The following is a 22,419-nucleotide window of genomic DNA, read 5'->3' on the forward strand; positions in this document are numbered from 1 at the left end:
TCCTTGGATTTGAACTCAGGGTCTGGTCACTATCCTTAAGCTTTTTCCCTCAAGGCCAGCACTTCGTCGTTTGAGCCACTTCCGGTTTGTTTTGGGTGCTTCATGGGAGACGGGAGCCTCAGCTTTTCCTGCCGGGCTGACCTCAGCCGTCGGTCTTCGGAGCGGCTGGGATTACAGGCGGGAGCCAACGGCGCCCGCCTGGAGGACACTGAGGGGGGGAGATGATTTGCTAAAGGTCACAAAGGAGGGAGTGGCAGGTGGGAGGGGGAACCCCACCTCGGCGACTTTTCGACGACCCCGACGGGCCAGCGAGTAGGTGGGACTCGGGCCCGCCCTGAAAGCTGGTTCCAAAATGGTGGGGGCAGTGTCGTCAGCGACGCCCCCGCCCCTTCCGCCCGCCTTCCTCCCTCTTTCGTCGGCCACCCAGGCGGAGGGGGAAGGGAACGGAACGCCGTGCCCCACGTGACTGCCGACAGCCCAGCGCGTGACGCAAAGCGGCGGGCCCAACGTTTGCTTTGTCTTGTGGGAAATGTAGTTTGAGAGTCCAGCCGACCGGCGAGGACTGGTGGCTTTAGGACTACGTTTCCCAGGAGGCAGCGGGGGCGTCGCCGCCATCGCCTTCGTCGGAGAGCGGGGACTCGGTGCGCGCTATCGGGCGGGGGCGAGGTTCGGGCCGGTTGTGCCGTTGCGAGGCTGCTGCTTCGGTCGCTACGGTGGGCCCTGGTAAGTACGCCTCGAGTGGGAGTTAGGACAGCTCAGCCGGGTCGGGTTGTGTCATCTTTTGTGTTCTGTAGGTAGCGGCTAGGCCTGAGGAAGGCCTGGCGCGGCGCTGCTTCCCCGCGCTAACCACCCGGGCCTCTTCCAGAGCGGGCCCTGTTCGCTCGGGCTCCTCCTCCTCCCCGCCCTTCAGGGCTTCCTGGTGCTCCGGCCTAGCCCTCGAGGCTCCGGCCGCCTCTCTGGGCTAGCTCATCCGCTTCTTTAGTTTTTTAGTTATTATTATATATATATTTTTTTGCAGCCTGACTGACCGAGGTTCCCACGAGCCTCTTCTCTACCGTCCTTTAGTGGTAGGAAGCCTATTATTTGGATTTTCGCTTTTTCCGGAACTCTTGAATGCCCTTCCCCCTACCGAGTCTCCATCGGCCTGGTTCTGCCTTCCTAGGCGCGAGTGGCTGGCACTGTGCAAATGTTAATACTTCCATTTTTGTTCCCCTCTCCTTCCTTGTGGCCAGAAGAGGCATAATCCAAATTTATCTAATCAGAAAAAGTGTTCTCTTTTTTTTTTTTTTTCGGATGAGGGTGCTTGCATTCCAGTGGTAATTGGCGTGTGTCCTGCTTCTATGAAGCAATTGTCTCTCAGCACCTAAGCAACTTTCTATCTGTTATTTTCTCTGCTCTTCTAAATCTAACGGGTGGGGCACGAAGACGGAAGCTGGGGAGCAACGCTGCGGCCCAGAAGTTGGAAGCCATTAGTGGGAATAGTGTTTATGGGGAGGCTATTAATTGGATTGGATTGAAGGGAAAGACTCAGTGTGGTAGGGCCTGGCAGGACAGAGCCAGTGAAGCTTCTGGTTTTTATAAAAGTCAGCCTGGGTTCAACTTTGGTTTCATCATCTTTTGATTTTAGATTGAATCCTCATTTCCAGGTAACTCCAGTTTCTTATTTCTAAAATATCGGTGAATAACACTGGTTATTTTATCGGGTTATTGTGAAGATTAAGACTTAAACTAAACTTAAACTAAATCTTGTATAGGATTTTTGAATTCCCTAGAGAAGAGGCATGTGTAATTACCATAATTTTTCTTCCTTTTCAGATAATTTTGCTTGTTTTGTTTGTGGAAATGCTGTCTATTGTAGTCCTGTTATCTCGTGTGTTACCTGAGTGGGTATATTATCTATAGAGGTTTTTAAAAATACAGAGTTGCTACTGCCTTAAGAAATGGAACATACCAAAATTTAGGCTGGTCTTTGTTAGGAGATGTATTTTGTGAGGTAATATTACTACTCTAGCTGTATCAAAAACAAATTATAGTGTAGCCATTAAGGCTCAATTGCATTTTTGTAAAAGCTGTTTGGAGATTCTGTTGGGAACGTTTTTTTTAAAAGCCTTTAGGTCTAGTATGTTTTTCAGTATTTTTATATCCAGTGTTTTGTGTTTTTTTTTCAATCCTTTTAGTACCAATGAACAATCTCCACTTACGGAGATTGTGTTTTAAGGCTACAAATTAAGTACAGCCAGTCCAGTTTTAGTGGTAATGTAGTAACAGTTCTTTCAGTGTATTTCATTTGAGTAAAGCTACTTTTGAGTTTGGTTTAATTAGTGAAACTATGGATTATAGGCCTGGGGTTGTAGCATAGTGTGTGCTTAGAATGTCCAAGTCCCTTGGATAACATTTTCAATACTGCAAAAAACAAAAAGCTTGGCACCGCCTGTAATCCTAGCTACTCTGGAGGCTGAGATATGAGGATTGGTTCGAAGCCAACCTTGGGGAAGGAAAGTCTGTGAGACTCATTATCTCCAAAAACTACCAAAAAGTTGAAAGTGGAGCTGTAGCTCAAGTGGTAGAGTGCTAGCCTTGAGCACAAAGAAGCTGAGCTATTGTGCCCAGGTCCTAAGTTCAAGCCCCGAGACTGTCACCAGGACAAACAAGACAAAAGTTAAAATTATGAATTACAAAAGGTGATTTGTTTTGTTTTGATAAAGGAAGCTTGGAATATGTCCCAGATTTTATAGCAGTAGGGAGGGGTCAGGCCCACTGGGAGAGTGCAGGCATACAATTTATTTTAGGATGTACAGTTCTAAGCACTAAGAGTCTTAGTATGCCAGCCCTTTTTTCTTGGGAATAATGACATCCTGAATTGAAAGAACTCTGGTTAATGCTGTTAATCTAGATTGTGGATGATTTCACACACTTTTTTTTTTCTTCCAGTCCTGGGGCTTGAACTCTGGGCCTGGACACTGTCCTTGAGCTTCTTTTGCTCAAGGCTAGTGCTCTAGCTCTCGAGTCACAGTGCCACTTCCAGCTTTTTCTGTGTATGTGGTACCAAGGAATCGAACTTGGGGTTTCATGCATGCTAGGCAAGCACTCTACCACTAGGCCACATCACATTTCCAGCCCCTTCCATATATATTTTATTACTTGGTTATTGTTAGCATTTTTTATTGTTCTCCATTTTTTGGGGGTATATGAAAAAGGGTTCTAATGTGCTCATTCAAATTTGTTTTGGTGCTTTAATATCAGATCACATTTCCTATGTCAGTGCCATATTTCCTTCCTCTGTTCTAAAAAAGGGAAGGTCTTAATAACTTTGTAAGAAGGAGGTGAAGAGGCTAGGGGAAACGTTAAAACATTAAAATTATTTGTTTCTAAACTAAAGAAAAGAATATTTAGAAAGCAGCACCTTACTGAAGACATTGGTCTGACCTTTGCCTATGCCCCCCCCCCCACTTTTTTTTTTTTTTGCCAGTCCTGGGGCTTGAACTCAGGGCCTGAGCACTGTCCCTGAGCTTCTTTTTGCTCAAGGCTAGCACTCTACCACTGAGCCATAGTGCCACTTGTGGCTTTTTCTGTATGTGGTACTGAGGAATTGAACCTAGGGCTTCGTGCATACTAGGCAAGCTTTCTACCACTAAGCCACATTCCCAGCCCCTGTCTATGCCTTTTTTAGCTGACATATGTGGAGTGACCTCATTTTTGTTCTGCCTATTTTGCTTTGTAGCATCTGGAATGTTCTAACTGCTTAGCTTGGCTTTTCTCAGAAGATAAAAGGTCTGGCAAGGAGAAATAGCTTGATTTCTAATTACAAGGCTTTTGGGTCAGGCCAATAATCCTTGCTATTCAGGAGGCTGAGATCTGAGGATCATGGTTCAAAGCTGGCCCCTGGGGCTCAGGGGCTGTATCTCCAGCACAGTGCTGGAACTGGAGATGAAACTCAAATGGTGGTGTCAGCTGTTAGTAAAAAAATCCAAGCAAGAGCATGGGCCCTGAATTCAAGCCCCAGGACCAGCCCCCTCCTTTAAAAAAAAAAAGACTTCTAGCTTATGCGGTGACACATAAGAACTAGGGTTTAGATAAATGTCTCATGGACTCTGCTGTAGCTGGATTCTAACCATGATCCTCAGATCTTAACCTCCTGAGTAGCTAGGATTACAGGTATGAGCTACGGGCACCTGGCTAATTTTCTTAATTTTCTTTTCTTTCTTATTTCAGTACAAAGGCTGAAATAAGTAAAGGAGTGATGGAGTAATTCATATAGAGGTGAGATTGCTTTCTAGTTATCAGAGGTTTCTTTCAACTTGTAGGTCCTCCATTATGTTGGGACTTCTCAATAGGTAGTTTCCAGCTTAGTGGTAGAGTTTTTGCCTAGCATGCATGAAGTCCTAGGTTCAATTCCTCAGTACCACATAAACAGAAAAGGCTGGAAGTGGCGCTGTGGCTCAAGTGGTAGAGTCCTAGCCTTGAGCAAAAAGCTGCTCAGGGACAGTGCCCAGGCCTTGAGTTCAAGCACAAAGACTGGCAAAATAAATATAAATACCCTGGACTAGGGCTGGGAATATGGCCTAGTGGTAGAGTGCTTGCCTTGAGTTTGTGAAGCCCTCGGCCCAATTCCTCAGCACCACTTACATAGAAAGAGCCAGAACTGGCACTATGGCTCAAGTGGTAGAGTGCTAGCCTTGAGAAAGAAAGAAAAAACAAAACAAAACCCTGGACTAGAGTGTTTGCTTAGCATGCACAGGCCATGGGTTCAATCCCTAGAGCATCAAAAAATACTGATGGAGCCCAGCATTGGTGGCTCATCCCTGTAATCCTAACATCAGGAGGCTGAGATCTGAGGATCTCTGTTTATAACCAACCTGGGCAGAAAAGTCTGAGATGAGAATTTGGGGGGGGGGGGGGAGGAAGGGCTGGTCCTGGGGCTTGAATTCTGAGCCTGGGCACTGTCCCTAGGCTCTTTTTCTCAAGGCTAGTGCTCTACCACTTGAGTCACACTGACACAGCTTTTTGTACTGGGATTTGAACTTGGGCTTTAGCACTTGCTAGCACTTGAGTCAGTTGATCCATACTTCCAACCCTATGTTTTGGAGTCCTGGCTGATGCTCTTTTGGCTTCCATAGTATGGGAAATTTGAGTAAACTTTAAGAATAAAGGAGAGTGAAGAAGTTTGTCAGATGTCACTGTGGGGCTGCCCAATAGAATAAAGGAACAAGTAGGGTTGGGAATATGGCTTAGCGGTAGAGTGCTTGCCTTGCATGCATGAAGCCCTGAGTTCGATTCCTTAGCACCACAAACACAGCAAAAGTTGGAAGTGGAGCTGTGGCTCAAGTGGTAGAGCACTAGCCTTGAGCAGAAAGAAGTCAGGGACAGTGCTCAGGCCCTGATTCCAAGCCCCAGGACTGGGAGAGCAGGGGGGACAAAAAAGGAATGAATAATTTTAAATTTTAAATTGGATGGAAACCATTGGATAACTGAAGCCCTAGACTGGTGGGTAGATGTGTTAGGTAGCTAGGTTTACTGAGGAAAAATTACAGATTGCTAGATTAAGTTTGGGTTTCACATAAACAATAGAATCATTTATTGGTAAGTTTGGAATATTGTAGTATGCTTTTAGTATAAGCATGGAATTTAGGTACAATTATACTAAAATTGTTTTATTGGGGGGGTGTGTGTGGCAGGTCTTGGGACTTGAACTCTGGACCAGAGCACTGCCCCTGAACTACTTTTACTTAAGGCTAGTGCTAGAGCCAGAGCACCACTTCTCGCTTTTTCTGAGTAGTTTATTGGAGTTTCTTGGACTTTTCTGCCAGGGCTGGCTTCGAATCATGATCCTCAGATCTCAGCCTCCTGAGCAGCTAGGATAACAGGCATGAGCCACCAGCACCTGGCCTAAAATTGCTTTTGTCATATGGATTTTTTGTGTGAGTGTGGGTACTGGGCTTGAACTCAGGGCCTCATGCCTTTTTTTTTTTTTTTGCCAGTCCTGTGTATGTGGTACTGAGGAATTGAACCCAGGGCTTCATGCATTCTAGGCAAGCACTCTGCCACTAAGCCACAGTCCCAGCCCTCACCTTTTTTTTTTTTTTTTTTTAATGTGTTTTGTTTTGTTTTGCCAGTAGTGGAGCTTGAACTCCTTGGCTTTTTTTGCTCAAGGCTAGCACTCTACTTCTTGAGCCACAGCTCCACTTCTGGCTTTTTCCATATATGTGGTGCTGAGGAATTGAACCCAGGGCTTCATGTATACGAGGCAAGCACTCTACCACTAGACCATGTTCCTAGCCCCTCACTTTTTTTTTAAACAAACATTTTTCTTTTAATTATCTTTAGTTGTACAAAGGGTTACTATTTTTTTTCTTTTTTTTTTGCCAGTCCTGGGCCTTGGACTCAGGGCCTGAGCACTGTCCCTGGCTTCTTCCCGCTCAAGGCTAGCACTCTGCCACTTGAGCCACAGCGCCGCTTCTGGCCGTTTTCTGTATATGTGGTGCTGGGGAATCGAACCTAGGGCCTCGTGTATCCGAGGCAGGCACTCTTGCCACTAGGCTATATCCCCAGCCCAAAGGGTTACTATTTAACATGGGGTATACTTTTTTTTTTTTTGCCAGTCCTGGGCCTTGGACTCAGAGCCTGACGACTGTCCCTGGCTTCTTTTTTTTTTTTTTTTTTTACAAGTTTGTTTTTTTTTTTGCCAGTCCTGGGGCTTGGACTCAGGGCCTGAGCACTGTCCCTGGCTTCTTTTTGCTCAAGGCTAGCACTCTGCCACTTGAGCCACAGGGCCACTTCTGGCCATTTTCTGTATATGTGGTGCTGGGGAATCGAACCCAGGGCCTCATGTATATGAGGCAGGCACTCTTGCCACTAGGCCATATCCCCAGCCCCCTGGCTTCTTTTTTTGATCAAGGCTAGCACTCTGCCACTTGAGCCATAGCGCCACTTGTGGCCATTTTCTGTATATGTGGTGCTGGGGAATCGAACCTAGGGCTTCATGTTTACGAGGCAAGCACTCTTGCCACTAGGCCATATTCCCAGCCCGGGGTATAATTTTTAACATAAAATTTTGTTTTAGGCATAGTGAAATAATCTTTTACAAAGCAGCTTTGTTTATTCTTCAGGTCCAATCCTCCCTCCTTACTGCAATCTTCAGAAATTATTTGCAAAAATCTAAATTAATGCCATATGTGATTGGGCATTTCTATAATCCCAGTATTTGAGAGTCTGGGGCAAGATGATTATAAATTCATGCTAGTCTGGGTTACATAGCAAGACTTTACCTAAAAAGGACAAAAAAAATTATAGGGCTGGGAATATGGCCTAGTGGCAAGAATGCTTGCCTCATATACATGAAGCCCTGGGTTCGATTCCTCAGCACCACATATATACAAAAAGGCCAGAAGTGGCACTGTGGCTCAAGTGGCAGACTAGCATTGAACAAAAAGAAGCCAGGGACAGTGCTCAGGCCCTGAGTTCAAGCCCCAGGACTGGCAAAAAAAGATTATAAATTTTACATTAGTGATTATAATGAATTAATATGAATTTTAACTGATTGCTATATGTAATTATAGAAAACAGTATTAGCCCTTTTGCTTCTGGAGAGGAACTAGGAAAGGAAGTCTAAAGGTAGTATAAGCTCTGGGTTTTTTTTGTTTTGTTTTATTTTTGCAATCATGGGGCTTGAACTCAGGGCTTGGGCACTGTCCCTGATCTCTTGCTCAAGGATAGTGCTCTACCACTTAGAGCCCCAGTGCCACTCCGGTTTTCAGGTGGTTAATTGTAGATCAGAATGTCACAGACTTTCCTGACTGAGTTGGCTTTGAACCATGATCCTCAGATCTTAGCCTCTTGTGTAGTTAGGATTGCAAGCATGAGTTACTGGCTTTTGGCTCGTTATGTATTTTTGCTTTGTTTTGTTTTTGTTGCCAGTCCTGGGGCACGGACTCAGAGTCTGAGCACTGTCCCTGGCTTCTTTTTGCTCAAGGCTAGCACTCTGCCAACTTGAGCCACAGCGCCACTTTTTCTAGTGGTGCTGAGGAATGGAACCTAAGGCTAGGGCTTCATGTATACGAGGCAAGCACTCTTGCCACTAGGCCATATTCCCAGCCCTATGTATTTTATAGCAACTTTGTGTGTTTGTGCTTTACTTTTTTTTTTTTTTTTCCAAAGCCCATCCTGGGGCTTGAACTCAGCTTGGGCTTTTTCGAGTAGTTTATTGGAGATAAGAGTCTCATAGGGATTTTTCTGCCCAGGCTGGCTTTGAATTGCAGTCCTCACCTGTTAGCCTCCTGTTAGCTAGGATTACAGGTGTGAGACACTGGTGCCCAGCTTCACTTTTTTTTTTTAATTTGAAACATCCAATTGTTGTCAATTTCACTAGATGAAATTATGAAGTTTGTGAAGTAGTCTTGAATGATGCAACCTTCAGTACAGCACCTTAAGTGTTGCAGTGGTGAAATGTTTTAACTAGTTTGCTTACTTTCTTTCCTTTCTTTTACTGGTTCTGGTGTTTGAACTCGGCCTGGGCATTGTTCCTGCACTTTTTGCTCAGGGCTAACATTTCACCACTTGTGCCATAGCTCCATTTCCAGCTTTTGGGTAGGTATTGGAGATAAAAGTCTTGTGAGCTTTCCTGCTTAGGCTCCCTTCAAACTATGATCCTGAGATCTCAGCCTCCTGAGTAGCTAAGATCACAGGCATGAGCCACTGGCACCTGGCTGGGCCTTCGCTTTCTATTCTGTAGGAGGTTGAATGGATAAAAATATGTGTAGGACACACCATAAGATGAATAGACTGGAGAAGCTTTTTGTTTTTTTGTGTTTTTGTGTGTTTTTTGGTTTTTTTTTTTTTGCCAGTCCTGGGCCTTGGACTCAGGGCCTGAGCACTGTCCCTGGCTTCTTTTTGCTCAAGGCTAGTGCTCTGCCACTTGAGCCATAGTGCCACTTCTGGCCGTTTTCCTTATATGTGGTGCTGGGGAATTGAACCTAGGGCTTCATGTATACGAGGCAAGCACTCTTGCCACTAGGCTATATCCCCAGCCCAGCTTTTTGTTTTTTGCCAGTCCTGGAGCTTGGACAGAGTGCTTGAGCACTGCCCCTGGCTTCTTTTTGCTCAAGGCTAGCACTCTGCCACTTGAGCCACAGCGCCACTTCCAGCTTTTTCTATATATGTGGTGCTGAGGAATCGAACCCAGGGCTTCATGTATACGAGGCGAGCACTTTACCACTAGGCCATATTCCCAGCCCTGGTGGAGAAGCTTATGTCTACTTGAAGTGAAACTGAAGGTTAAAAGTTTTTGTTTATAGAATTCAAACTTGGAGAGAGAAAGAGGGAAGGGGTGGTGACATTGTTCAAAAAGATGTACTCTTTACCTTACTTACGGAACTGTAACTCCTCTGTACATCACTTCATAATAAAACACACAGACACACACCAAAATACAAAAACAGTAATGGAATCTACAAGGAGTGGATAGCCATCTTACTACTTATTTCCTCTCATTCTAGAATTATACCCTGACTCCAAATTGGAGAAGCCAGTGGTACTGCCAGTGTTCTTTGGAAGCAGTGTCTGGATCCATTGCAAGTTGGATCCTTGTTCTAATAAGGTAAATTCATAGAAGTAAAAGGAACTAATCAACTTCACAGTATTTGTTTGGAAAAAGTCTATATTGTCACATGTATATATAGGTACATATGTTGTTACTTCTGTGAATAGTTTTTCTTGTATGCATATATTACTTGGATATGTGTATCTGTTTAATCAAAATTGATATTCTAGGTTTTGTTTTGTTTTGGGGGGGGGTGAGTACTGGGATTTGAACCTTGTCTCATTTTGTTTTGTTGGTCTGAGAGCTTGAACTCAGGGCCTGGGCACTGTCCCTGAGCTTTTTGAGCTCAAGGCTATAGCGCTGTACCACTTTGAGCCACAGTGTCACTTCCGATTTCCTGGCGTTAATTAGAGATAAGAATCTTATGGACTTTACTGCCTGGGCTGGCTTTGAGCCCCAGTCCTCAGATCTCAGCCTCCTGAGTATCTAGGATTACAGGTGTGAGCCACCTGCACCTGGCCTGGGAATGTCTTTCTTAGCTCCTTTTTGGTAAACATTAGGGGTTGATTATTTGTTGTAGAAACTGGAGATCTTATCCTTGGAATCTGCAGAGAATTTCCATAGTAGTTCACTTTTTCTCATTTTCACGTTTTCTTTCTAGATTTTCTGAATTAGAATGTTGACTCACTGGTGGCTCACATCTGTAATCCTAGCTACTGAGATCTGAGGATCAAGGTTCAAAGCCAGCCCAGGCAGGAAAGTCTGAGACTTTATCTCTAATTAACTACCAGAAAACCAAAAGTGGTGCTGTAGCTTAAAGGGGTAGAGCACTATGTTCTTGAGCAAAGAAAGCTCAGGGACAGCACCTAGGCCCTGAGTTCAAGCCCCATAACTGACACACACACACACACACACACACACACAAAGAATTTCGATTCTCCTCTACTATTCTTTTCTACCTATTCTGTTCTATTCTAATTTTCTATTCCCTCTGAGACAAGGTATTACTACTGCTCAGACTAATCCGCAATTTAGAGGAATTATTCTCACTTTAGTTTCTCCAGTAGCTGGGATTATGGATGTGCAGTATTGTACCTGTCTGTAGTAATAATTTATTTATAAAAATAGCTAAGTGCCATGATTGTTGGCTTAATCTTACATAATAATAACTGGAAGGAAACCATGGTCAATTATTTAACATAGCGTGTAGTATCTTAGGTTAGAAAGGCTTAGTGTTTCTTTAAGAAATGGGAAAATATTCCCATTGGTAATACATATTCATTTAAAATGGGAACTGAAATTGTTGTTACCCTCTGAGGGACATGGGAGAGGAGCCTCTGGGATGAGTCAAAGATTTTTTTAAATGCCAACTATGCTGTTCATTCTACTTTGCTAATTAATGGTGAAGCATTAATTGCATAGAAGGTTCTGAGCCTAATAGACACCATTGAATAAATTCTCAGGAGATATCACAAGTTGTCTACACTGAGGGTATTATAATGAAAAAGTTGTAAGTGAATGGCCACTCAGTGTTGATTTTTTTTTTCCTTTTAACAGCTAACATCTAGAAGATTCTTCTTTCAGAAGTGAATATAACCTCTTGACCTATATCTTCCTTGATAATATTACCTTTTCTTCTAATATAGTTCTTGAGCGTAACACATGTGGTCTATTCAGTCAGTAAAAGTATAAAGTGAAGGAAATATCTGGTTATTAACTAATATATAAGTAGAATCAGTGATGAAATATGTTTATTTACTCTGGGGAAGTTCCTAAATGTGCCTACTCAACTATAGAAAAATAAAGCTATTTATATATACTCAGACTATAGTAAAATAAGATACAAACTCATGGGTGTTTGTGTGTATGTGCATGTGTGTGAATACTTCTATGAAAATGTCAATGAAACCCATTATATAACCAATGTGGGGGCTGGGAATATGGCCTAGTGGCAAGAGTGCTTGCCTCGTATACTTGAAGCCCAGGGTTCGATTCCCCAGCACCACATATACAGAAAATGGCCAGAAGTGGCGCTGTGGCTCAAGTGGCAGAGTGCTAGCCTTGAGCAAAGAGAAGTCAGGGACAGTGCTCAGGCCCTGAGTCCAAGGCCAAGGACTGGCAAAAAAATAAAAATAACCAATGTGCATGAATAAACTAAAAACATTTATTTTCATTTATTTATTTTTTGCAAGTCCTGGGGCTTCAACTAAGGACTGGGCACTGTCCCTGAACTTTTTTTTTTTTTATTGTCAAGATGATGTACATATACATTTCTTGTTATACCTGTTATTCCCTTCCTCATTTTTCTCCCTCCTTCCTTCCCCCCTCCCCCAATCCCTCTCCCTACCTCCCCTTGCTTTCTTCATTATTTTTGTCCCTGAACTTCTTTTGCTCAAGGCTACAGCAACACTTCTGGCCTCCTCTGTTTATGTGGTGTTGAGGAATCAACCCAGGGCTTCATGCATGCTAGGCAAGCACTCTACCACTAAGCCACATTCCTAGCCCCTTAAAATACTTTAAAAAGAAAAGAACTTGCCTGCTGTTACCAGGTAATTTGTATATATAGGCACTTAAATTCCTGAGGTTAAGGGCTGGGGATATGGCCTAGTGGCAAGAGTGCTTGCCCCGTATACATGAGGCCCTGGGTTCAGTTCCCCAGCACCACATATATAGAAAATGGCCAGACGTGGCGCTGTGACTTAAGTGGCAGAGTGCTAGCCTTGAGCAAAAAGAAGCCAGGGACAGTGCTCAGGCCCTGAGCCCAAGCCCCAGGACTGGCAAAAAAAAAAAAAAAAAAAAAAAATTCCTGAGGTTAATGCTGTGATTTTATTTGGCAGTAGTAGGGTGTGAACTCAGGGACTCAGACTTGTGAGGCATTCTTCAGCTTGAGCCATGTCTTCAATCTTACCTTCCCCCTCCCTTTTTTTAAAGTTATTTTTCAGATAGGGACTTATGTTTTTTGTCTGAAACTGACCCAGACAACGGTCCTCCTACCTAAGCTTACTTCTTTTTTTTAAACCAGTCCTGGGGCTTGAACTCAGGACCTGAGCACTGCCTCTGGTTTCTTTTTTTTGCTCAAGGCTAGCACTCTGCCACTTGAGCCACAGCACCACTTCTGGCCATTTTCTGTTTATGTGGTGCTGGGGAATTGAACCCAGGGCCTCATGTATACGAGGTAAGCACTCTTGCCACTAGGCCATATCCCCAGCCGCCTATGCTTACTTCTTAACTGGGGGTACATTTATGTAACCATACAACCACTTAGGTGTTTTTTTTGGGGGGGGGATGGGGATCTGTGCATACATGCACTTATGTGCTATTATTTGGCCTTAAGCTCAGGGCCCCGCGTGCTGTCCCTTTTTTGCTCAAGGCTGGCATTCTGCTACTTACGTCTTTTTGATGGTTAATTGAAGCTAAGAGTCTCACAGACTTGCCTGGGCTGGCTTTGAACTATAGCTCTCAGTTCTGTTTCCTGAGTAGCTATGATTATAAGCTTGAACCACTTGTGCCTGGCTTAATTTTGATTTTATAACATGGATAAACTTACATCTACAGATGGTTTAAGCAGCAAAATTCTTACTCTGGAGGGATGGAACTCCATTTTACCATTTACATATCTAACACTTATGCATATTTTCTATAAATCATAAGTCCTTAGAATTGAAATAATACTGTTTATACTGAATTATCCTAGGAAGTTATTTGAGAGCCACGTACTAGACACAATGTTAGGAGGAGGACTCTGATTTCCTCAGGGTTATGGTGAATTGTAAAGCCTTGGCAAAGTGTTACCCTAGAGACAGCACAGCTGCTGTTGGTGCTTTTCCTTCTTTCCCTCCTTTTCTCAGGAGATGACATCTCCTGAGGAAAGGAGTAGAATAGTAAACACATTGAGTATTTCACTTGAGCTCGGCTTTTTGACTCTTAACTATTCAGAGGCCTAGAGGGCACAAATGAGAATTGTTGCTTTGCCTAAAACCCTTTATGAGTTACAAGTCTTGTTTTTTTGTTTTTTAGTATTTTGGATCTTCATCTCAGTGATCTTATTAACTTAGCAAGAATTTTTCTACTTGTAGAAAATGAATTTCGTATTTAGACGGGTCTCATTCCTCAGACTATTGAAAACATGGTAGCTTGACTGGACTTGGTAGGAAGGGAGTTTTATTCTAATCTGGCATTAAAAGATAAAGTGTGGGGCTAGGAATGTGGCTTAGTGGTAGAGTGCTTGCCTAGCATGCATGAAGTAGGTTCAATTCCTCAGTACCATATAAACAGAAAAATCCTGAAGTGGCGCTATGGCTCAAGTGGTAGAGTGCTAGCCTTGAGCAAAAGAAGCTCAGGGACACTGCCCAGGCCCTGAATTCAAGCTCCAGAACTGGCGTGCGCGCACTCACACACAGAAGTAGAAGTATGCGGGTCTTAGTAACACTGACACTCCAGTTTTGCCTTATGTGCATTCCCCCCCCCTTTTTTTTTTTTTTTTGGCCAGTCCTGGGGCTTGGACTCAGGGCTTGAGCACTGTCCCTGGCTTCTTTTTGCTCAAGGCTTGCACTCTACCACTTGAGCCACAGCGCCACTTCTGGCTTTTTCTATATATGTGGTGCTGAGGAATCGAACCTAGGGCTTCAGGTATACAGGGCGAGCACTTTACCACTAGGCCATATTCCCAGCCCCTAATTCCTAATTTTTAAAAAGCCTTTAAATTTTTTTTTTTTTGTTGATTATGAGGGTTTAACTCTAGGCCTGGGTGCTGTCCCTGAGCTTTTGCATTCAGGCTATTGCTCGGTGTATACCACTTTGAGCCACAAAACCACTAAGGTTTTCTGGTGGTTAATTTGCAGATACGAGTCTCACAGGCTTTCCTGCCCAGGGGCTGGCTTTGAACCATTATCCTCAGGTCTTAGCCTCCTGAGTAGATTGGATTAAAGGTGTGAGCCTCTGACACTGGCTTTTTGTGCTCACAGCTGGAATTCTACCACTTGAACCATTTTTCTACTTTCAACTTTTTGGTTATTTTGGTGATTGAGACTAGTCTTGCTCAGGCTAACCTTGAATCACAATCTTCCAGATCAGAGCCCCCTCATTAGCTAGGATTACAGGCATGTAGCTACTAGCTACACTGATTATTTTTGAGATCGTCTTACCTTTTAGCCTAGGTATGCCCTTGAACTACCTATCTTGCTTCCTTTGGTAGCTGGGAAAACAGGAACATGCTTCCACTCCTGCCTGTTGTGTGGAGAGGGGTTTTGGAAGCTTTTCTACTCACGAAGACCTTGAGTCATGATCTTTCCATTTTCAGCTCTCCAAATAGCAAGGATTATAGGTGTAAGCCACTGATGCCTGATGCTAGAAATAGCTTTTCATGAAAAGCTTTGGAAATTGAGCTTTTAAGATCATCTGGCTTTTCTTTTCTTTTCTTTTTTTTTAGATCAACTCTTACTATATACTCCAATCTGGCCTCAAACTTTCCCTTCTTTAGCTTCCCAAGTAATGTAATTGTAGAAGTGTTTTACAATGTTTATGAGTGAGCTTAAGGTACATTGTATACATATTATAGATATGTCAAAAGTTGTTCTCAATTGTTTTCCAGCCTCCAGATTTTTATGGAGTTAAACCTATGTCATTTTGATTTCTAATTTGGGGGAGGGGGGGAGAGAAAAGTTTTCTGTTCAGAGAAGTTCAGATTTCAAAATAATTCACATGTTTGTTTGAATATATTTTCTTATATCAGGAATAATTGAAAACGGACCCTCTCCAGAGATGTCAAAAACAAACAAGTCTAAGTCTGGATCTCGCTCTTCTCGATCAAGATCTGCATCCAGATCTCGATCTCGTTCGTTTTCGAAGTCTCGATCCCGAAGCCGATCTATCTCTCGTTCAAGAAAGCGAAGGCTAAGGTAAGGGGCAGTCAAGATGATCATTGTGTTAGTGTGGGTTTGAAACACTTTGGTCAGATTTTCTGTGATTGTCAAGTGGAGAATAAGAAGGCTTGAGGGTAAAGTCAGGCTTTTAAAGTATAGGTACCTTGAATCTGTACAGATGAAAGTTCTTATTCTAGGCTTTTTACCTAATTCCTTTTTTCCTCTGCCAGCACATACTATTTCCCATTGGCTTTAGAAGAAAGCATTTTATTTGTATCTGAGCTGCTTATTTCAACCTACACCTGGTTATTTTTCACTAAAGTACTTCTGGGGTTTTAGACCAAAATTTGTGCCATCAGCAATGAAAGGATAGCTAAGACATTTAGTAATATGACCAACATTTTGAGATGCCTTAGCCCACTAAAATAATTATACTTGTAGACATTTACCAGGAGTAATTTGTATTTTGTCTATTACTAAAAGCTGAGTCTATGTAATGAAACATGTCTTAGTTAAAACAAGAAAAACACACACACAAAAACAAATCACATCCTAAAACTTATTTAAAGCTAGTCATTGATGACTTACACCTGTATCCTATCTACTCTGGAGGCTGTTGGAGAATTGCAGTTCAAAGCCAGCTCAGGCTGAAAAGTCCTTGTAAGACTCTTATCTCCAATTAACCCAGAAAACCGGAAGTGGAGCTGTGGTTCAAAGTGGTAGAAAATTAGCCTTGAGCTGAAGAGCTCAGAGACAGCACCCACGCCCTGAGTTGAAGCTCCATAACCAACCCCCAAAATAAACAGAAGCATCATTCCTTTTTTTAAAGAAAAGGTCTTTCCATATAGCTTTCCATATAGCTGGCCTGGACTTCATGCATACCAGTTCTGTTAGGAGCATTTAAATTTTCTTCTGTGTGTAGACTATGAACCATTTAATACATCCAAGTTTCTATAGTTTCTATATATGTGAATTTGGAATAAAAATGGTATATTTTACTAAATGGAGATCTTTGTACAATTCCATTTCTCTCCTTCCCCCTCTCCCTTTCTCCCTCTCCCCTGCTCCCTCTCCCCTTCTCCCTCTCCTCCTCCCCTTTTAGAATTGTGCTAGCAATGAGATTTTTCAGTTTATCCTCTTGGAACTACTACTGTTTATTTCAGATCAGCACTTAGAGTCTTAGAAGAATTTAATTTGAAATTCAAAATGAAGCTTTAGCCAGGCCAGGCTCTGATGGCTCACATCTATGATCCTACTCAGGAGCCAGCCCGGGTAGGAAAGTCTGTGAGACTCTTTATTTCCAATTAACCACCAGAAAATTGCTAGTGGCGCTGTGGCTGAAGTAGTAGAGCACTACCTTTGAGCTGAAGAGCTCAGGGACAGCACCCAGGCCCAGAGTTCAGAGTTCAAGCCCCAGACCAACAACAGCATAAGCTGGAAATGGAGCTGTTTGCCTCAGAGGATAGACTGCTAGCTTTGAACAAGAAAAGTCAGGGATAGTACCAAGACCCAGAGTTCAGATCCTCCCAGGACCAGCACCAAAAATTAAAAAAAAAAAATTAAGCTCTAACAAAATCAGTAATTAAGATTTATTTTTAGGGTTGGAGTGACTCAGGTTGTAGAGCGCCAGCCAATGAGCAAAAGCCATGAGAAGAGTCATATACTGAGTTGAAGTCCTGGTCTTAGATCAGAAAAAATATTTTTGATGGTTTCAAGTTTTATAGTGCTAATATGAAGCTGGGTGACAGTGCTCACATAATCCTACTCAGGAGGCTGAGATCCAGAGGCTTGTGGTTCAAAACCAGCCTGGGAAAAAAAAAGTTTTGAGACTTCATCTCCAAAATAATGAGCCGAAAGCTTGTTGGAGGCATGGCTCAAGTCCTAGAGTATCAGTTGAGCAACCAAGTTGGGTAATTGCAAGGCCTTGAGTTCAGCCTTAGAAATAGCCAAAAAGAGGGCTGGGGATATGGCCTATTGGCAAGAGTGCCTGCCTCATATACATGAGGCCCTGGGTTCAATTCCCCAGCACCACATATACAGAAAATGGCCAGAAGTGGCTCAAGTGGCAGAGTGGCAGAGTGCTAGCCTTGAGCAAAAGGAAGCCAGGGACAGTGCTCAGGCCCTGAGTCCAAGCCCCAGGACTGGCCAAAAAAAAAGAAATAGCCAAAAAGAAAAGGCTATTAACACATGATTGGTAGGTAAAGTTCTTTATCCTCTTCATAAAAATAACTTAATTCTTAAATGGATTCTATGAGAAGTCCACCCCCAATTTAATTTAATTGTAAAGGGTAAACTCCTGTCGTATACCTTATCTTTTGATTTAGGGTGTCTCAATTCTCACTTTTAACTTACTTCATTCTAGAAAATAATGTTTTAAAGTTTAATCTAGTAAATGGAAGTTAAAGAATTGTTTTGAAGCCAAGAGAAAATACAACCAAAATGGAGTGACAGAATTGAGACAAACCAAATTGAAAAACATGAACCAACTCAGAATTGTTGGTGGCAACTGGAACTCGGGACACATTTTCTTGTTTCTCCTGGTTTTCATGATTACCTTGGCCAATGAAGGGAAAATATCTTAGGTGGTCTGGATTGGTCTAGAGCCACTTTGTGTGCTGAAAAGATTGTTGCTATTGTTTGTTCTACTAGAAAACATGCTTTTATACTTTATCTTAGTTCGACTTCACTGTTTTCTAGAAACAGAGTTTTGCCACTGAATGCTCAGTTTTTATTTCATTATCTGTGTCATGGTTTTTTCTTTTGTTTTTCCTCTGCTATAAGGAAAATATCTATCCAGAGTTTGAGAAACAATGCTTTTAGATTAACTGCTTGAATTCTACAGAATTGGAGGAAAAAAATAATTATTTCCTTCTATTTCACAGACTGTATCCTTTTCAGTGACTTTTAAAATAACTTCATTTGCAATCTTCAGAGCCTCGTGTTCCTGCATCTGTGCAGTGCCTATGGGTTTGGATGCAGTGTGCCACAGGTTCTTTTCTCATTAGTAATTGGTAGCAAGCAACAGTAGCTTCTAAGAATGGGAATATGAATTAAATCCTCTTTAGTGCTGATGGTGGATCACTTCCCTCAAGCATAGCCATTTAATTGGGTCGTATTCAGTTTCAAACCTGCATCTTCTTCTTCATTCTTTTCTTGTATTGTTACTGTTTCCGAATGAAAAAGTGGAAGGTAAGTTTTTTTTGCTGTTGTTGTTTTCATAGTACTTAGCAACCATTAGCAATCAGCAATAAGTTGGATCTTAGCCAGTTGCTGTTCTTTGTGGGGTAAATAAAGAAATTCTGAGTGCAGTTCGTAACACGAAAACTATGCTCATCCTTAATGTAAGCTTCTTAAAAATATTATTTGGGGGCTGGGAATGTGGCTTAGTAATAAGAGTACTTGCCTAGCTTGCATGAAGCCCTGGGTTCAGTTCCTCAGTACCACATAAACAGAACACGCCAGAACACACAAAAGAAGCTCAGAGACAGTGCCCAGGCCCTAAGTTAAAGCCCCAAGTCTGGCAAAAAGAAACCTCAAACAACTTCAGGATTGTTTTCAGAATTTACTGCTTAATATTTTTGTCTGTGGTTGGCCACAGGTAACTGAAACTTCATAAAGCAAGACCATGGATACTAAGGGAACCTACTGGATTGGCTTTGAACTGCAATCCTCAGATCTCAGCCTCCTGAGTAAGCTAGGATTACAGGCTTGAGCCACCATGCCCAGCTCTACTATTTTTTTTTTCTAATTCACTTTATTATTATAGAGGTGATACATAGAGAGGTTATATTTACATGAGCTGGGTAGTAAGTTAAAGTACATTTCCTTTCATACAGTGTCATCTGTTCCCTTTTTTTTTTTTTTTTTGGGTCAGTGTGGGGCTTGAACTCAGGGCCTGAGTGCTGTCCCGAGCCTCTTTGTACTCAAGGCTAAGTGCTCTACCACTTGAGCTACAGTGCCACTTCTGTTTTTTTGAGTGGTTAATTGGAGATAAAAGCCTCACAGGTACTTTTCTGCTTGGACTTTGAACTGTGATCCTCAGATCTCAACCTGCTGAAAAGGTAGGATTACAAGTGTGAGCCATTGGTGCCCGGCTCTATTGTGTGTTTTTTTGTTGTTGTTTGCCAGTCCTGGGGCTTGAACCTCAGGGCCTAGGCACTGTCTCTGTGCTTCTTTTGCTTAAGCTAGCACTCTACTGCTTGAGCCACAGCGCCACTTCCAGCTTTTTCTGGTTATGTGGTACTGAAGAATTGAACCCAGGGCTTCATTCATGCTAGGTAAGCACTGTACCACTAAGCCACAATGCCAGCCCTCTGTTGTATTTTTAAAAGCAAATACCCATCTGCAATCTCTGTGCTTTGAATGCTAAGGCAAGCTGGAGCTTCGTAGCAAAACCATATGTCGAAAATAAAGTTGGGCACCAGTGGCTCACACCTGTAAGGATCCTAGCTTCTCAAGAGGCTGAGATCTGGAGATTGCAGTTCAAAGCAATCTTTGACTCTTAGCTCCAATTCACCACCAGCACTGTGGTTTAAAGTAGGAGAGTGCTAGCCTTGAACAAGAGAGATCAGGGATAGTGCCCAGGCTCCTAGTTCAAGCCCCACGACCAACAAAAAATAATGATAACCAAAAATAAAAACAGGCCCAGGTACGTGTGGCCTACACCTCTTTAGTTTCTAGGTACTCAGGGGGCTGAGATCTGAGGAATTGAAACTCAAAACCATCCCAAGCAAGAAAGTCCATGTGACTCTATCTCCAAGCCAGAAGTAGAGCTCTGGCTCAGGTGGTAGAACACTAGTCTTGAGTGAAAAAAATGTTCAGGGTGAGTGTCCAGACCCTGAATTCAGGTTCAAGGACTGGAATAAATGATAACACAAAAAAACCAAAAGCATGCTAGGTACCTGCTGTTCACATCTCTAATACTGGTACTCAGAGCCAGAGATGTGAGGATCAGGGTTCAAAGCCAGCCTGGGCAGGAAATCACAGAAAAAGCCAGAAGTGGCTCTGTGGTTCAAGTTGTAAAGTGCTAGCCTTTAGCAGAAGGAGTTCTGGGACAGTGCCTAATCTAGAGTTCAAGTGCCAGGCCCAGGAAAAAAATAATAAAAGCAAACAGACCAGTAGAGCTGCCTAGCATTTGTATGGTCCTGAGTTTGATTCCTAGCAACCAACACACACTGTTTCTAGTCAGGTATATGATAAAAGAAAGGGAAAGGCTTGCTGATTGGCTGAAGGCAGTACTGAAGAAGTGGGAGGATTGAGCCCAGGGTTTTCATGACTTCTAAGCAAACATTCTATATCACTGAGTTACATCTTTGTTCCCCCCTCCTTCCTTTTTCTGGTAGTATTAAGGTTTCAACTCAGGGCCTCACATTTGCAAAGCTGACGCTCTACCATTTGAGTGTCAACTCCAGACCTGGTTTTTGTTGGTTATTTTGGAGGTGGAATCTAGCAAACTAATCTGATATTCCCCCAAGTCTGGCCTGGTGAGTCATTAGGTGTACTAGTGTGAGCCATAGGTATCAAGCTGGTGTGTGTGTGTGTGTACACACATATATACACACATAAGATTTTATGCCAGACCCTGAGTTCAAGCCCCATTACTGACAAAAAAAAAAAAAATAAGTATTTTGAAGAGAGTTCCTAGCAAGTATTATATACATCTGAGTGCTTAGCAGTTGTGCTTAATGTTCGACATAACACAATTTAAAGAAATGATATCTAAAAAGCTTAGTGGATTTTTATAAAACAATTTTTGACCTTTTGATAGAAACAAGATTCCTGTAGTAGACAAAATAAGGCTTTCATAAACAAACTATTGACAAAAGTAGGTTACTGCTGAATCTTACATTCTGGAAGATTGCTACATTAGAGTTCTATATTAGGAATACAACACTACCCAGGTTGAGTTGAAAAATAGGCACACAAGCACACACTCAAGCTGTTTTGTAGTTTCTCTTGCTAACTTCTGAGTGCCTGGGTGCTTTATGGCCAGACAATCCTAGTGCTCTCTGGTGCTTTTTGTTTTTTGCCAGTCCTGGCTGGGGCTTAGACTCAGGGCCTGAGCAGTGTCCCTGGCTTTCTTTTGCTCAAGGCTAGCACTCTGCCACTTGAGCCACAGTGCCACTTCTGGCTTATTTGTATATATGTGGTGCTGAGGAATCGAACCCAGGGATTCATGAATATGAGGCAAGCACTCTTGCCACTAGGCCATATTCCCAGCCCTCTCTGGTGCTTTATTAAGATCATGCAGCTCAGCCAAAGAAATTTATCTTTTAAATAAACCATTTCAGTTTCATGCAAAACCCCTTTTTGTACGTCTTGCCAATCTAAATTCAGTACTTTTTTTAAGTTTTAAAAACAGCTACATGGGGCTAGGGGTGTGGCTTAGTGGTAGAGTGTTGGCCTAGCATGAATAAAGCCCTGAGTTTGATTCCTCAGCACCACATAAACAGAAAAGGCCGCAAGTGACACTGTGGCTCAAGCCAGTAGAGTGCTAGCTTTGAGCAAAAAGAAGCCAGGGACAGTGCTCAGGCCCTGAGTTCGAGCCCCACGACTGGCCAAAAAAAAAAAAAAAAACCCAAACGAACAGAAAAAAACAGCTACATTCTCCAAGTGTTCTTTGGGGTTGGTTGTCATTATCCTTTTGTAATTACTTGAGATCAATCCCTAATTGGATCTAAGTAATTCTTCTTCACAGAGAGGTGAGTAGGATGGAAATGTTGTAACCTTCAAGTTCCAGAGGACCTGAATAGGTCCTGGTACCTTTCTAGGTACTATGGCTTGTAATTCTGCTTCCTTTCCAGTGACCTGGCAACCTGCTATGTCCCATGTCTGTGAAGCTGTAAGCAGATGGTCTTTTGTTTAGCTTATGACATAGAGAAAAAAATTTGATATTCCTTCAACCAGTAGAAATACGTCTTTAAAACTATTTATTTATTGTCAAAGTGATGTACAGGGGGCTGGGAAGATGGCCTAGTGGTAAAGTGCTCGTCTTGTATACATGAAGCCCTGGGTTCGATTCTT

The 22,419-nt window shown here is 42.7% G+C and overlaps 1 protein-coding gene across 1 annotated transcript in view; it reads left to right on the top strand.

Annotated features, from left to right (window-relative positions):
• The first annotated feature begins 596 nt into the window (after positions 1 to 596).
• The window catches only part of Thrap3 (thyroid hormone receptor associated protein 3), a 37,859-nt gene continuing 16,036 nt past the window's right edge, over positions 597 to 22,419 (top strand). Inside the window, exons 1-3 of the mRNA XM_048350904.1 lie at positions 597 to 723; positions 9,492 to 9,592; positions 15,267 to 15,432. Coding sequence (XP_048206861.1) covers positions 15,296 to 15,432 — 137 coding nt within the window. The 5' untranslated portion in view covers positions 597 to 723; positions 9,492 to 9,592; positions 15,267 to 15,295. The remainder of the gene's footprint in view (positions 724 to 9,491; positions 9,593 to 15,266; positions 15,433 to 22,419) is intronic.

The sequence above is a fragment of the Perognathus longimembris genome, chromosome 7 (assembly GCF_023159225.1).
Source record: "Perognathus longimembris pacificus isolate PPM17 chromosome 7, ASM2315922v1, whole genome shotgun sequence".
Classification (NCBI taxonomy): domain Eukaryota; kingdom Metazoa; phylum Chordata; class Mammalia; order Rodentia; family Heteromyidae; genus Perognathus; species Perognathus longimembris.